The sequence below is a fragment of the Ictidomys tridecemlineatus genome, chromosome 1 (genome assembly GCF_052094955.1).
Source record: "Ictidomys tridecemlineatus isolate mIctTri1 chromosome 1, mIctTri1.hap1, whole genome shotgun sequence".
Taxonomy (NCBI): Eukaryota; Metazoa; Chordata; class Mammalia; order Rodentia; family Sciuridae; genus Ictidomys; species Ictidomys tridecemlineatus.
This window is the reverse complement of record NC_135477.1, coordinates 12,955,784-12,972,599: the sequence shown is the minus strand read 5'-3', so window position 1 is coordinate 12,972,599 and position 16,816 is coordinate 12,955,784. Positions and strand designations below refer to the sequence as shown.

Below are 16,816 nucleotides of genomic sequence, written 5' to 3'. Positions count from 1 at the left end.
GGCCATTTAGCTGATACTATGCAAAGGACAATGCACAGAAAAACAGGCAACCACCAAGGTTAAGTCCAAGGTCAAGTGAGGGACTGTACAAGAGTGCATACAGGAAAGCTCTGCCTGGGCTCCACCGTGAAGGCCTCTTTGATTCATAACAATCTGATTTCACACCTCATTTCTCTGGGTTAAGCTCTACTTCTTCGACAATGTTTTTAAATGTAATTGCTTCAGGGAGGGACAAGTCACTAACTTATTAGCAGCAAAGAGGTCTTGTTGGATCCTCACGCCATCTCTGACTGACTGAAGTGGCTACTGGATTCTGAGCCATCTCTGGGTTCAGCTGGGAGGCAGGCAGAGGGAATCAGCAGGCTGGATTCTTATCTGGGGCTCTCTCTTCCCTCCCCGAGTTCAAGTTGCCAACCTGTAAAGAGAGAGGACGGGCCATGCCTGATGTCTGACAACCCAGGTTCACCTGCCGCCATGAGCTCTGTTTTCTGACAATAACTTTGGAAACAGGACTCCTGAGTTTCGAGCTGGTTTCTATCTCAACTGATAGAGAGATGGTCCCTCATGAACAATGAGAAAAGGAAAAGGAAGGAAGGAACTGACAGGAGAAATTTAGCCTTTAGCCCAAGAAAACCTTGGGGAAAACACAGAGAGGCTGGCCAGAGGCCTCAGTCAGCAGGCTCCGCCCACTTGCCTGCATCTCTGGGCCCCAAAAGGAACCTGGAATCTGTGCACAGGGACCACTGTTCCTGGTCACAGAGAAACCAGCGAGACCATGGGCTGATTTACACAAACTAGGAGGGAACAAGGGAGGTCATTTTGCCAGTTTAGAGGAGACGAAGGACACTGGCCGGACCCTCTGAGGTCTTGGGGTGCTGGCTGGGCGGGTGGATCAGCAGCTGCATCCTACAGAATTGCTGCCTTCCTGGAGCCTCAGTTTCTGGTATTAAAACTAGAAAGTGGCAGGCGGAGCTACCCCAAATGCCTGCAAACACCTGGGAAGTGAAGCAGTCGGGAAGGTTCAGTCCAGACACTCAGATGTGAGGTGAGGATGAGGGAAGTGACCAGAGACTCTTGCTGTCAGCTGAGCCTTGCAAAGCCCCACTCCTGAACTGAGCAAAATTCTTTTAAATGGACACCCATCCCACTCGTCCCACATTAAAGGTAAATACAAACAGCTCTGCTATGATGCGGTATGTTTTCCTGAAAATCTTCATGTCTACAAAACCACACACTCCCCACGTCTACAAAACCACAGACTCCCAATAACAGGATTCACGGGGAAACTGAGATGGTGTACATTGCTGAACACCTAAGGAACCTCACTTCCAGAACTGTTCCCAAAACCAACACAGCTCTAAAGAAATCCCGGCACAGTCAAGCCGACACTAGCCAGGAGCTCCAGCGCCTCCTTGGAGATGAAAGGCCTGGGGGTCTTGCTTCTTAAGAGAACACTCTTATCAGAACTAAAATCCATGCAGGGCCTCGCCTGCACCCACTGCTTTCTCACACAGCAGGTCCCTGCAGCTCCTTCATGTGGCCTCGGCCTCCTCAAGACCTTAAGGGCAAGGACATCACAGAAGCAGCTGTGATGTGTGCTAAAGGCAAGTGTGTCTGTAACTTTTTAGCTTTTTACTTATTTTTTATTTTTCAGTTCTTCATACGTTACTCTTTAACCATGAGAAAGCGCACCCTGGTCCACCAAAACACAAAGGTGCTGGGAAAAACGGCAAAGAAGCCGACACAACTTTCACCCACACCAACACCATTCACCTGCCTGGGAGACGCCCGTTACAGCACAACAATTTTAACTGTAAAATGAACCTGTGCACTCGCAGAAGGTCTTCGGAAGATAGAAGATGTACCCGGCAAGCTGCTGTCTTAAAACGTGATACCATTTGTTAAGGCTTACACTTTGAACAGTTAAGTTAAGCTGATTGTTAGATTAAACACAGTCATAGATCCCAGTGGGGCTTCCCACTGAGAGCAGAGTCTACTTCTCCACTTTTGTATCTGGCCAGTCCTGCCGACTTGTACTGGCCACCAGAATACAGCAGAAGTGATTTTACATGCCTTCCCAGCAAGGCCTCAGGGATCTTGGAACTTTCTCTCTCACCCCCTTGCTGCCTGAGACCACCATATCAAAAAAGCCCCAGCGGCTCCCAGAGGCCAAAAGCCCCACCCATGGCCTGCACCAACCCCCAGGCCTGTGGGTGAGACCATCTTGGGACTGTCCAGCCCAGCAGAGCCACCAGATGGTTACAGGCACAAGCAAGACCAGCAAAAGAACCACCCAACAGAGAAATGCCCACAAAATTATGAGCAAATGAAATGATTATTTTTAAGCCATTAGATATTGGGATGGTTTGTTACATAGCAAGAGCAAATGGAATGCAAAGCTTTTTGTAGATGTTTTCCTAATTCTTTATTTATTTATTAGTTGATGATAGACCTTTATCTATTTATTAGTGGTGCTGAAAATTGAACCCAGTGCCTCCCGCATGCTAGGCAAGCACTCTTCCACTGAGCCACAACCCCCGCCCCTAATTCTTTAATACTCTGATAGTTTTCCCTGCTTGGGAGTCAAGAAGTCTTCTTTCTCATCTCAATGATGCCATGGACCCCTGGGAAAACTCTAAACCAGTTGGGAGAGTGGCAGTGTCTCCAAGGACCCCACTGAATGGGATAAAGTCAAGGACTGATCAACAATCCAAACTCCAGACCAGGCAACATGTAGCAGGTGCAGGAGGAACGGCCCAGGTAAGAACTGTGGAGGAAGCATCGCCAACATTCCAACAGCTCCCAAGGGAGGCAGGAGCCTCTCTAGCTAACACTCCTAAATCCAGGCAGACCCCAACCTCTCTGGCTATGCTGGGCTCAAGAGTAGCACCCTCCAGATGTCCATGTCCTAATTCCCAAACCTATGATTCTGTTATTTTCCATGACAAAAGAGATCTTGCAGGCATGGCTGAACTAAGGATCTTGAGATGGAGAGATTACCCTGAATCACACATGCAGGCCTTATAAGAGGTTCTTACTTATATCAGGGGCCTGGGGAGGCAGGAGGGGAAGGGGCAGAGTCAGAGAGGAGGGAGGAAGCAGAGAGGGAAGAAGGGGCCATGAGAGGTAAGGACATGGTTGGGATACAGCTCTGCCCACACCTTGATTTTAGCCTGGTGAGACCTGTTTGGGGCCTATTTCTGACCTCCAGGAATGTAAGCTAATAAACTTATATTGTTTTAAGCAACTACATTGGTGTTCATCTTTTCAACAGCAACAGGAATCTAATACATTGAATAAACCCTCCTCCCTTACAAGAATAAACTTGATGTTCATTCATAATTATAGCAACAGCTAATAACATAATAGTTAGCACTAATTTAGTGTCTACTTCACGCCCCGTTCTGTGGTAAGTGCTTTTCTCAAATGAATCCATTTCATCCTCACAAAAGCCAGTGAAGAAGACACGATTATAATTCATATTTTACAGATGAGAAGATGGAGCCTTTAAGAGGTTAAGTAACTGACCAAGGTTGCAGAGCAGGTAGAGGACACAACTCAGATTTGAAGCCAGGCAATCTGGCCCCGGAGCCCACATGGGATCATTAAACCTCCCAAATCAGCCTTCTGAAGACCATACAGAATAACACTTACCGTAAGCTCTCCTCATACCAGCTCTTGCTAAGCACTTCATATTGATCCTCTGACTTAATTCCAGCACCCCAGTGCAGCAGGGATTTTTCATCAGCCTTGATTACACAGGAGAAAGTGAGGTGCGGCGGTGTTAAACCCAGAGGCTAAACACATCTGAACCCACAGCGCCTGAGCCCAAAGTCCAAGTTTGACCAAACCCTCCTGCCTGCCTTGCCCCACTTGAGGCCCACATGGCTGAGGAGAAGACAAAGAAAAGTAGCGCAACCCCATGGTACAGCTTTCAAATGGAGATATTTAGAACATGAAAGGAGGCGCTATTAATAATTTCACTGGGACAAGAGGCATACACTAGAACTATCCCAGCAAACAGGACACAAGCACTCTTAAAGATGAGGGCACCAAAATCAAGGCCCAAACTCTGCAGCTCAGGGGTTCCCAGAAGGGGTTCTGTGGAGCAGCTGCGAGCCCCAGGGGACATCTGTAGCTTCCAGGTCACAGTCAAGGCTGGTGGAGGAAGGATGGTCCCAGGAGCTCAGAGCAGCATCCGCAAGGGGCTCCGCACTGCCGGCAGAGTGTGCCTGGGGGTGGGGGTGAAGTCCATCTGAGGACAGAGGTCAAGCAGCATTGGATACAGGCCAAGGACCTTGAACCTCACTGGCTGCCCTAATCAGAAAACTCAGGGAGAGCTTGGAGCTGTGGCAAAGGGCCAAGTGACGGGGCCAACAGTCTAAGATGCACAGCTCTCCGCCAAGGTCTTGGACCTGCTGGACAAAAGGGCTGTGGTTCTTGTCTGCCCCTAACTGGCTGTGGGTTCTCAGGCTAGCCCCTTTCCCATCTGAGCCTTCTGAACAAAATGCATCCACAGATAATGGCCCCACCCACCTCCATGGGATTCATAGTTTAGATAACAATTGCAGATAGTGGCAATGATGACCCATATGCAAGGAAATGTGCTCGGTGCTTAGCCTCGGATGTGGGAGTAAGTAAATAAAATCCACTCGGAGATGTGTACTATGATTATTCCCACTTTCCAGATGAGGAAACTGAGGAGGGGAAAAGGCAGGTAAGTAACTTGTCCAGAATCCCAAAGCTAGGGTCGGAATCCAAGCTAACTGACCCTGTAAATTCTGATAGAACATTCTTTCTTCTCTATCCAATCTCCCCAAAGCAGTATACACTGGTGCAGGGTCCCTGAGAAGACGATCCCATGTCCCTGGTGGACAGGATGTGGCTGTGGTGGCACATGGGCTAGCAGTACATCTCATCCTGGTTCCTCCTGACTTTAGGATTCAATGGTGAATTCTGAAAACACACATTCCCCGTCCCATGTTTCTGGAGGGTCAAATCAGAGTAGGTCAGGAATGAAAATTACAACGTGTCCCCTACGTCCTAAAGCTTTTCTCTTTCTGTTCAATCCCTTTCAAGTCTGATTCCATCAAAGAGAACATATCAGTATGGTGTTATCTCCTAACCCTCTCTAGTACCTTCTAGGCTCCCTTTGGACCCAGAGTGCAGCGTCCGCTCAAAGATTCCTATTGGTAAAAGCGTCTCCTAGAAGTGCAATAACCTCATTTGAGCCTCCCATGCATTTATTCCTGGGCTACCCCCTATTTATGGCGAGGGACACAGGTTTTCTACTTATGGAATTGATAAAAATAGTCTTTCTAAAATAAATTCATTTTTTGAAAAACAGTATATTGATTTTTAAAAGAATCAGTAAATCACTTTGTGGGGAGATCCATACACCAAGTGAATCAGGAGTGATTCTCAAGTGGCTGAAGTTTGGGAAAAGTCTTCTGAGAATATGACATGACATGCCTGTGACCAACAACCCTGAGCTCTGCTCTTGATCATCCTTAGGAGCCGTGTTTCCTGGGGAATGAACATAACTTCTCTGAGCCTCAGTTTCCCCTGGTGAATAATCACCTATTTTGCGGTATAGTGATGAAGATTAAATAAGATGACACAAGAGTCAGGTATGGCCATACTCACCTGTAGTCCCAGCTACTCAGGAGGCTAAGGCAGGAGGATCACTGAGCTCAGGAGTTCAAAACCAGCCTGAGCAACATAGTGAGACCCCAACTCACAATATATACACATATGATACAGGTACAGAACTGAAGCTTAAGAAAGCTTTGCTGACTAGGACATCTCTGAGCCAGGAAATGACCAGTCTGCCACTCCCTGCCCCGCCCCCACCCTCAGGAGCTGTGCCCATGGTTGACACTGGATGTGTGGGACTCCCTAACTGGTAAAATTGACTGTCCACTGGATCACAGTCAGGGCATCAGGACTTGTAGAAGTTCTCCAGGTGATCCCAAAAGGAGACCCACTCAGGTAACTGAACCCAGCAAGGGACATCCTCTGGCCAAAGAGAACAGCTCCAACATGCATGCCCCCAGCCCCCTAAGTGGCCGTTGAGCTGCCATCACTCCACCACCCTCTGCCCCACTGTGGGATCTGCAGGTGTGGGAGGCATGCCCGGGATACCTAAACCACTTCCAAGGGGCTTGCTTCAGAGAGTGAAATACTGTAGGTCTAAAGGAATGGGGATTAGCCCCGAGTCTGAGAAAACTCAGAGCACAGCCTGCCCTTCTCCTAAAGCCTCCCAGCGAGCAGAGCAGCTTGACCCACCACCAAGCCATGCAAATGAACAGCAGTCCTGTGGGCACAGCAGAGGCAAGGAGGCCACTCTCAATCCCTCCTATGGGCAGGTGATGATGGCAAAGCCGTTTCCTCTCATCTATTGTCTTGGCTGGGCAGGGCAGACCTGGGCAGGTTTCGTGCACCCCATTCACAGGCTAGGAAATGAAAGTCTAGCTGGAGTTTTGGCACTCTAGGCCACTCTGGTCCTCTACTGGCCATACGTGTGACAGAACATCTGGGAGAACAGGACAGAGTCATCCTCAATACCAGGAATGTAGCAAGGGTCTGCAGGCCTGGCCTTTGTGGGCCGGTTTCCTTGCTGAGCTCTGCCTCCTCCTCTCTGGGTATCTCCTGGGCCTACCCTGTTCTCTCCTGGGACATCCAGCCCCAGCCCAGGCCTATGTGCCCACAGGGGGCAGGGGCTCCCTCCCTGCCACATGCTACTCATTCATTAAAAGCCCCTGATTCCTCTGCCACTCTAATTATGCACAGCAGTAATAAAAGAGCTCTCTCCCTTACCAAAGAGGCCTATTTATAAGACAAGAGAGCATTTCGCCCCCACAAGATTGAGTCGTCACTCAAAGCCTTGTTGGAATCAAAGCCACATCTCTTCAGAGTCCCCCCTCCCCCCTCCAGCCTGGCCCACTTCTGCGCATCCAAGTTTCTAGAAGTGCCACTGTGGAGGGGGCAGGATATAGATGCCATTGCCTACTGCTGTGTTCTCTCCTCTTACTGATTGACAGTCATTCAACACAGTAAGACATCGATTGAGTACCTACTATGTGCCCTTGCTAAGAATATGGAAATGAAAGACACATTCAATTACCTTGTCAAGAGAAAAGGCACTGAGGGAAACAAGCTTTTGGGGTCCATGACTGACTTGTATCCTGACTTCAGCATTTACTGTCTGGGCAAGTCACCAAATTTCTCTAAGTCCTCAATTGTCCCAGTGGCAAAATGGGGTAATGATGAAACCAACCTCACAGGGTTGGTGGAAAAGTCAACGGGAGACATGCAAAAATGGGCACATCACAGGCACACGATGAACACCAGGGCATCACCAATAGCTAAGTACCAAAGGCTCTGGGACTACACAGGTAGAGTTCACCTGGACACATGGATCCAGGAAGACTTCCTGAGAAGTGATTGCCTGATCTGAGATCTGAAGGATGAATAGGAGTTTGATAGACAAAGAGAGATGTCCCCGACAGGGTGAACTGTATGCGCTGAGGGCCAAAGGGAGATCCTAGGGCTCTGGAAACACAAGACTCTGTATGGGAAGGGTATGTATAGGGGACATAGCTACAGAGGCAGGTGCAGGCACAGAAATGGATCACATCCCCAGAACCCTAACACAGAGCATCACCTTGACCTTCTCTTGGTTCCTTTGGGGGCCATAGACAACACCTTTCCACTTCTACCTGTAGTTTGGCAGCAATACTTTGTATTAGTCACAGGCTCGCTTAATTAGACACTCATCACAATTTCCTGAGGGCCAATGATGTGCCATGCATGTTCTAGGAGAAGCTGCTGGCTTGACCACCCGGGCCCGAGGCCAGTCCCTACTCTTCCCCAGCCCCTTTCCAACTGTGCATCCCTAAATCTGTCAGCATTCTCCTCAGACCTCCTCTCCCCTGCCCAGAGAGTCATTCATTCAACAAGTGTGGTCAGGGCTAAATGAGACAACTCGGTATTCCCAGGTTTTAGCATACACAAAATCCTTGATATATGTCAATGACCAAAATGTCTATTTTCACTGAATGCCAAGTTGGTAAGAAACAGAAACCCACCAGTGAAGCCTAATAAAACACCGAAAGACACACCCTGACCCTGGGAACCTGCCTTCCCACCACTGGTTTCCTCAACCCCCATTCCCAGAGAAAATGAATGGCTGTCCACTGTTCCAGCCTGCCCTAAGTCCGTCACCAGAGGAGCTATCCACTCTGTGCCACTTTTCCCACTCAATTCATCTTGTTCTTCTGGGCCTCCATGTGCCAACATCTCAGGACATGAGGAAGATGTGGGACTGAGGATCACTTCAGCTTCCACTGTCTACACTCCAGAGACTAACGGCTGTCCTTCCAAGTTTGAAAATTAACTAATTTAAATATTCTATTAAGGAAATTTGCAAACATGTCAAAGTAAATAGTAAGGAACCATCATCTACTCAGCACCCAGCTTCAACAACTACCAACATACTGCCATTTTTGTTTCATGGACACCTCCACTTGCTCCTCACCCCAGCATTTCTAGCACCTCCACCACCAGAGGTCCCACTGTACAAGAGTCCCAACACAGTTTGATGCCTGTGGGATTCATTCTTTTGCACCAATAGCATCCTTGAAATAACCTGAAACACAACCACTTCATGTACCAGATAGGATGGCAAGCACTGACCATATCCAGCCCTGGAATCAGATAGTCTGCATCCCAATCAACACTTCTAGATGTGGGACCTCAGACAGGTCATTAAATCTTTGTTTAAATATCCCACCAGTAAAGAAAATGCTGGTAACAAGAGTTAAGAGGCTTTAAAAAATAAAATAATGTATGTTCATTGCCCAGCACACAACATGAAATGAGGAAACCTTAGAAATAGATGTGAAAGGGGACAGACTCTGCTCCTATGAGATACTATTAATATCTCCCATTTTGCAGATAAAGAGATGGCACCCTAGAGAAGCACAGTGAGCTGCTAGGGGAAGCCTGCTCTTCCAGTTGCTGTGTCCTAAACCTGTGCACCTGAACTCACTAGAAGCAAAGAAACACTCTAACGGAATCCGGTGAGTGGTGGCAGGTGACCAAGCACACCCTGCATGTGTTTCCCCGTCCTGGGTGGGGATATCTACCAGTTGGGTGTGTGTGTGTGTGTGTGTGTGTGTGTGTGTGTGTGTAGAGTAGGAGTGCTGAATGATTCTATAAGACAAAACGGTGGTGCATAACTGTGGGTGCGTAACTGTGCTTGCAATTCTGACTTGACAAATCCTATGCCCAACCTTGTTTGATTCAACCACCCACACTTTATCTCAGCCTGAGAGACAAGAAACTAGCTCACTAACTCTCAAGCTTTAGCAATTCTGACACTCCTCAGGATCATCCTAAATTTTGTTTTCCAATTTAAAGAAAAAAAGGTGAAGGAAAAATGAGCCCATCCAGCTGCTGAGGGGTGTTCAGACAAAGACAGCTGTCAGACCCTTGCCGGAGCCTGACCGCTGAGGAAGGTCGAGGGAGAGGGGCAGATTCTGAGTGCTTGGTGTTTGGGCACTGCTTGGGCTCTGCACCTCCCCTCCCAGGAGTGAGTCAAGTCAGGATCCCCCAGCCCCCACCCGCACTCCCCCATCACTGCAGTGCGTGTGGGGAGGCACCTCCCAGATCCGCAGGAACAATGGGCTGGGGAGGGGGTAGGTGCATCTCCAGTGCAGCAGAGGGCGGGGGCCACGGCCACCAACCGGGAGCGCAATTTCAATGGTGGCTGCACTATTGGTGCTCTTGCTGGCCTCAGTTTCCCCGACTTTGGGGTCCAGGCAAAGCTGGGCGAGCCTTTTCTGGCTGGATTTCCCTTACGTCCGGGCATTTTAATTTCGTCCTCCCAAGACGGCTTGCCTGGAGCTCCAGGGAAAGCCGCTGGGCCGCGCTCCTCTTGGGGGATTGCTCCCGCCAAGGCCCTGCAGGTCAGGGACGCCCGGCGTCTCTGGCGCCCAACTTTCCCCACTTGGGACTCACAGGAAGACCGGAATCCTGGCCAGCCAGTTCCCACCGCGGGCGAAGGTTGATTTACTGCCCTGGGCTCAAAGAGCTGCTCCTCCTCTTCCTCCGGCCTCATTCTCCGGTTCTCTCTGGCTCTCCCTCCCTCCATCTGTGCCCGAATCACTCCCCAAAGAGAGCAGCCCTGGCACCTGGGCCAAAATACAAATGTCCTTCCTCCGCACTGTCCCCACCCTACCTCTGGCGAAGAGGGGACTGTCAAGCCCCTGCCGCTTCGCCCTTTCCAAGCTCAGGGAATCCTTGGAGATGGGTGGGGAGGGGATGGGATAACCTAAGGCGGGAGCTACTGCTCCCACTCCAGGCGCGTGCGTCCCGCCGCGGCAGGCTGGAGTAAGGGGACGGGTCCGAATCTCCGACCTCCCCTAGGATCCCACCCTCGCCTCGCTGAGTCACGGAAATGACCCTCTGGGGATACCCGACCACCCAGCAGCCGGCCATTTACCGGGCCAGCGCTGGCATCCCCAGCACGGTGCACAGGGATGGACAGAAGGGCGGTTCTTATCCGAACTCGTAATCGGCCCCGCCGGAGGCGCCACCCAGAGGCGGGGACAGAAGGGGTGCCCCAGCGGGGGCTGCAGTCCTCGTCGCAGTGTCCGCACCCTGGCCGGAACAGAGCACGTGACCCGCGGGCCACCTCCAGTTCCCGGAGCCCTCTTCCCTCCTAGGCGCTGACCCTGGCCTCTCCCTCCCGGGAGGGCAGGTTGGGTCCAGGGCACCCACTTTTCCATCGTCCACGAGGCGGTTATGGGGCGCCGGTCAGAGCGTGCCTCATCCCTCCCCTACACTGACAGCCGCAGCCGCAGCCGCAGGACGCGCGCCCTGAGCTCACCTCGGGGCCCGGAGTCGCTGCCGCCGGCCTCCTTGTCCGCCATGGTCGCTCAGCCCTGACCCGCGAGAGGAGCCTCCTGCGCAGCGCCGATCCGTGCCGGTGCGGGCTCCTGTCCGCGTCCCCGGCAGTGCTCGGGCCGGCTCTGAGCCTCTTGGCAGCGGGAGCACTGCTCTGACGCGGCCGCCGCAGCCCGGGCTCCTCCCCGCGCTCCTCCCCGGCCCGCCCCGCGCCCCGCGCCGCCCCGCCCCGCCCCGCCGAGGCCAGGCGGCCGGGAAAGGCTGGGAGGCCGGCGCCGCGAGGGGCCCCGCCCGAGGGCTCCGCGCCCCACCCGCCCAGAGTCGCCCCTCCAAGGCCAGGCCCCCTCCTCCCTCTTTGCTTTGGAGACCCGTCGCTCGCCTCCGCGTTGGCGATGGGGGCGATGGATGGTGGCGACGGATGGTGACGCGCGCGGAGCTCAGCGGCTCGCCCATTTGGCCGAACGCAAGGAGTGCGCAAGGTACCCGGCTTGGCGAGCAGCTGGGGACTGGTGTCCGAGACCCTGGGACCCTCTTTAGAAGGCACCACATATCGAAGCCTGAAGCCTACCACACAAAACCTATCCTCCCGAGGATGCTGCATCCAGTCCCCACCAGTTTATTCCCCACCCCCCATCCCACTCCTCAGTTCCAGAGAAGCAGTTCAGGACAAGCGCGGTCCCGGCGCGACCCGGAGCCAGGCTGCGGACCCAGGACCAGTGCAGCCAGCGAGCCCAGGACACCGCCTCCGGCGTTCCCCTCCCGGCCGCCTGCGGGACTCCATGGCAACTGGAGACCCAGGGAGGTGCTTGCAGCTGAGGCCGAGTCGCGCCTTCCATATATGGGAGGCGGCCCTGGCCCCGTTAGAAGTCTGAGAAAAACGACATTAATAATGCAGGGCTTCCATGGTGAATGATTCATGTTCTCTGTCCTCTGGCTTTGCCACACACGTGCCACCGGCACCTGTTAAGACCTGGTTAGGCAGCCGCTGTGTTGACCGTGCCACTACCCTATCTTGGCAAGCAGGGCAGTGATGTCCACAGTCACTGGGTCTTTCCCTGAGCCAGCACTATGATAAGTACTCAAGTTCATATCTCCTTTCTCCTCATAACTGAAACATTTTGCAGATAAGGAAAGCGAGGCTTGGCAGGTTTATGTGATCTCAATATCGGACACACAAGCAGGTGAATGGGGTAGCTAGGAAACCTACACAGGTGGCAACTACCAGCTATTCCCTAACTTCCTTAGATGCACAGATGGTATCTCCCAAAAGCCACCCAGGGAGGTTTGTCTTGCAGCCAGGTTATGCTAATGGAGTGGGTAGGGGCTGCTGGGAGAGCCCAGACACTGGGCTCTGCTCAGAAGATGAAACTTGGTCTGGGGACACACAGCTCAATGGTAGGTACACTGTCTGCCTAGCATTCACCAGGCCCTGGGCTCAATCCTCAACACCAAGCACCAAAAAAAAAAAAAAAAAAAAAAAAGAAAGAAAAAAGAAAAGAAAAATAAAAAAGAAACATCTTCTGTTTGTTGCATTAATAGTCCTAAATATCAGGGCTAGAGTTGTGGCTCAGTGGTAGAGCACTTGTCTGGCATGTGTGAGACCCTGGGTTTGATCTTCAGCACCAAATAAATAAATAAAAAGATCCATTGACAACTAAAAAAAAAGTCCTAAATAACCACTGTATGTAAGTCCATAGTCAAGTTGTATAATCAGTCTGAGCTTTAATACCCCCATCTTTGAAATGGGTATAACAGGAGAATCCATTCAAAAGACTGAAGAGGATTAGATGGTATGCTTAGGTTGGGATCTAGCACATGGTAAGCAGTTCAAAACACATTACATCGAGGAACCTTTTTAATGACAGACCATGGCCAGCTGTGCAGGGCAGTGGAGGAGGTACATGGAAGGCACTCCCAGGGTGGACGGTGTATTCCCACAGAGAGCACTTTCTCTACCAAGACTGCTTGCTGGTTGAGGTAATACCTGCCGTGTCAGGCAGAACCCACAGCGGGCTCCCAGTGAGGGTCCTGGAGACCAGGAGCCTATGGCACCCAAATGCAGACAGGAGGAAGGGTGGAGGCAGTTATGCTGGGCACAGACTGGCCCAGCAGGCTGAGAACAAAGAGACAAAGAAGGGGAAGGGCTGGCCCTGGCCCTTCATCCACACTCCACAGCGGCCTCCAGATTCTGCTCCTATCTCCCCACTGAGAAAATCTGGCTGCGCTGAGTCTACATGAGTTGGAGTGTAAGAGGGCAGGGAGAGCCACGTGCACTCTGTGCACTGAGTACCAGAGTCCCATGGACATATGTCTAGACATGGTTGCCCCACACAGCTGGCTACTCAACGTGGTCTGATTGAGTCTTTCTTGTGTCAAACTCTTGCTGAGCTCCCCCTTCCCCCCCCCACACACACACAGGAAAAAGCTCTCACTCTTTGGTGACATACTGAACACCTTTGACACCCACAGCCCCAAACTTCCTCATCCATAGTGTCTCCCAGGAAGCCTTCCTCCCCACCCTTCCTTATCAGGTTTACAAGCTGCTTCTGTTTCTTATCTCCTTCACTTCCCTCCCTTAGCAGCCTGCATCTGAGCATCCTTCTGGGTCCCAGTCCTGTGCACCCATCCCCAGGCTCCTGTGGTACTCTGCACACCCACACAACTCTGTTGAGCTCCATCTCCACTCTGTCAGCTCAGCACTCAGGAGGTTCCTCTATCCGTCTGTAGTGATGCCCACCTCTATACCCAGGGCTGACCTTCCCCTAGGACTCCAGACCAACTGAGCAACTCCCAAGGGTATTACCCAGGGTGCTCATACTAGAGGAAAGCCCAGGCCATCCTCTCCTGCCCTCTCTCCTGGGGGTGTCATCTCTGTAAAGGTGGCACCACCCACCAGGGGCCAGGTCAGACACCTGGGCATCCACTAACTCTCCTCCCTCAGGTTTATCCAAGTTCAGTCAATCCCCAAATCAAGTGTGGCCCTGTGGCTTTTGAAACCTTCTCTCCATCCTCCCTAACCCCAACTTTGTCCAGGTCCCCAGCTCCTATGACCTGCAGCAGCCTTCTCAGTGGTCTCCTCTTCTGCCCCTGTGACTACTCCCTGTGACTCTGCCCTGCCCTGCTGCAGCTCCCCATCATGGATCCGGTCCCTGCCTCTCTTTTACTGGGATTTCAAAGATATGGAAGTGTGTTGGATGCCTGGATTACAGGTTCCCTCATTCCCCCCCTCCCCACCAGCAACCTTTCCTGGCATGGACCTCCCAACTTCGGGAAGCCCTCTCCACACCCCTGGGCTGGCCAGTGTGCCCCTCTCCAGCACCTGCATGGGACCCCGTCCCTCCTCATCAGGAACCTGGCCTGGCATCAGGACATTGGCCTTGGCAGCCCGTCAGAGCCAGCAGGAACCATGCAGCACTCCCCCATCTGTCTCCTGCCCTCAGCAGCAACCCAGTTGCAGTGATGTGAGGGCACATGAAGAGGATGGGAGATGACACGCAGGCCTCAGTCTAGGGGCAGAGAGCAGGCGGTTTTGATATTCAGGGGAGCATAAAAGGCGGTGTATGCTCTGCCTCATGTTTGCCTTTAAAATCCATGGAGGGCTGGGGTTGTGGCTCAGTAGTAGAGTGCTCGCCTAGCATGTGTGAGGCACTGCGTTCAATCCTCAGCACCATGTAAAAATGAAATAAAAACATTGTGTTTCCACCTACAACTAAAAAATAAATATATATAAAAAATTCATCATGGAAATGAAGACGCACCCTGGTGAGCACAGGGTCCCTTGGCCAGGGGCTCTCTCACCTAATTCTCCTGGTAGTCCTTGCTGTTTTCACAGGACAGGAAAGGGAAGGAGCCAAAGGCTGAGGTCACACAACATCAAGAAGGGCTCCCACCTTCTTCCCTTGATCCTGTGGTTTCTTCCCCAAGAGCTGCCCGAGTGAGGTCACATCACTCTTCTGCTACCAGGTCCTACAGGAATTGGTCTCCTGATGCTTCCATGACCAAATGCCCCCACCCAAATGCACACAGACATCCCTGATTTGAATATAGCAAATCTGCTCCCATATCCCAGGAGGGAACCACAGACCTCCCTAAGCTATGGCCTCGCCCTAATGGAAATCGAGTCAGAAGCCCATACTGCAGCCCAACTAGAGCAGCACCTGGCATAGGCGCCTGTTATCCACTCTTCCCCTAAGGTCTCTGTGTGGACATCACTTCCCCCAGGACACCACCTGGCCCTCCAAGACAGCAAGAGACCCCTCCTCTGTCCTCTGTGCCCAATCCCCAGTGCAATCCTGTCATTGCTCTTATCACAACGACTCTGAGGTCAGGGTCATTATTAACTACATTGTACAGATAACAGAATGAAGGCCCTAAAAGATCCCCGAGCCCAGAAGCTGCAGAGCTTTGAGACTAGAACTCAGGTCTTTCCCACTTCAGGTTGCCCATCCCTTCTCCAGATGCGAACTCCTCAAGAGGACATCAGCTGCATCCACAGCCAGACCCTCAACAGGGCCTGCCACAGAGATCCAAATAGCCGAGGAAACACAGGTCTTTCCCATTCTCTCCACGCTCCTCTTTGCCAGCCTGCCCACAGACACTTCTAACCAATGACATCCCCTCCCCCACCATACCAACGCATGTGCAGAGAAGCCAGAACCCAGAGGCAGGCCCAGCTAACTCCACCAGGCAGCCTGGACACCCTGTCACCAGGCAGCGGGGACCTGGGAACCCAGGAATACACCTGGCTGAATCTGTTTCTTCACCTGTAGGAAGGGCGTGATGGCTACAGGGAGGATCATTGTGGGAGACACAGATGTAGAACCTTCAGCTGAGGGCTAGACTACATACAGCCTACAGTGTTATATAATTTTCATATTTGGACCACAAAAATGCCTTTTCCTTGTAAAGGTTACAGAATGGATTGAGGTAAAATGTCCTTGCCTGATGAGAACATGCAGAAGATACGGATGGGGTAAGTCACTTTTTTTTTTTTTTAACGTTTATCAAAGTATTTTTTTTAAGTTTAAGAAACACTAAGACTAATTCAAATCTGAACTTTTACATAGGAAGCGTCCAGAAAAAAAAAAAAAAGCTGCTTTGGAGTTTATGATATGCCTCTAGAATTATGTCTAAAAACAATATCATAAAAGCAACTCCTTTGTAACTAGGATGTCCAAGGAAACAAATTACAGGGAAAGTCTGGGCATGTGTCACACTCCTTGTCCTCTGACCTTCAGCACATTCTGAAAATCCAACCTCAGAACCAAATCCCGGTGGCCAGTGTATACATCCTTTCCCCCTGGTCTCCCACCCCATCTGGTGTGAGTCAGCCTCTCCATTAACATTCCAAAACACCCTTCACATATACAACATGAGCTGCCACATGACCCTTCCAGGGCAAAAATTCAAGGACCAGAGGAAATTATTTCTCTAAATATCACAGTCACTTGGGCTGCAATGTAAACTTTTGAAACGCCTGCTCAGGTGATAGAGGGTTATCCAAATATTTTTCAGAAGTATTTCAAACAGCAGAGGGATCTGTGGTTACTTTCTCAGCAGCCTTCTCAGAACTGCTCAGACCCTGGCCCTACAGAACTCCTCGTTCACAATAAAATGGGGCATTCTGAAAGCCACATCTCAAGGAAGAGAGAGCAAAAGAGAGACAAGGTTGAGAGAAGGAAAACTGAGATGATTGCATGGCTGGGAGAGCTTCCACCAGGGCTGCCAGGACCCAAGATGACTACAGCCAAAGGTTTCAGGCATGAAGCACAGCTACTGTGACCCTCTCCAGCTCACAGTCCATGCCTGGCTTGCAATGGGTGCTCAGTAAGAGTTTGTGGAAGAAATAAATGGATGGTCCAGTACACAAATAATGGAATGAAGACCAGAAGCCAGAGAAGCTAAA

The 16,816-nt window shown here is 51.3% G+C and overlaps 1 protein-coding gene across 6 annotated transcripts in view; it reads right to left on the bottom strand.

The window, feature by feature from the left end:
* Hspa12a (heat shock protein family A (Hsp70) member 12A) overlaps positions 1–16,816 on the bottom strand; it is a 143,219-nt gene that overhangs the window by 52,177 nt on the left and 74,226 nt on the right. Inside the window, exon 1 of one of the 6 annotated variants that reach the window (XM_013356547.3) lies at positions 10,895–11,092. The exons of 3 other annotated variants lie outside the window; for them this stretch is intronic. In XM_013356547.3, the coding sequence (XP_013212001.2) occupies positions 10,895–10,937 (43 nt within the window). In that variant the 5' untranslated portion in view covers positions 10,938–11,092. Of the gene's footprint in view, positions 1–3,654; positions 3,785–10,507; positions 10,809–10,894; positions 11,093–16,816 lie in introns of those variants that run through there. 2 more of the 6 variants (XM_040272497.2, XM_040272499.2) reach the window with 2 other exon arrangements.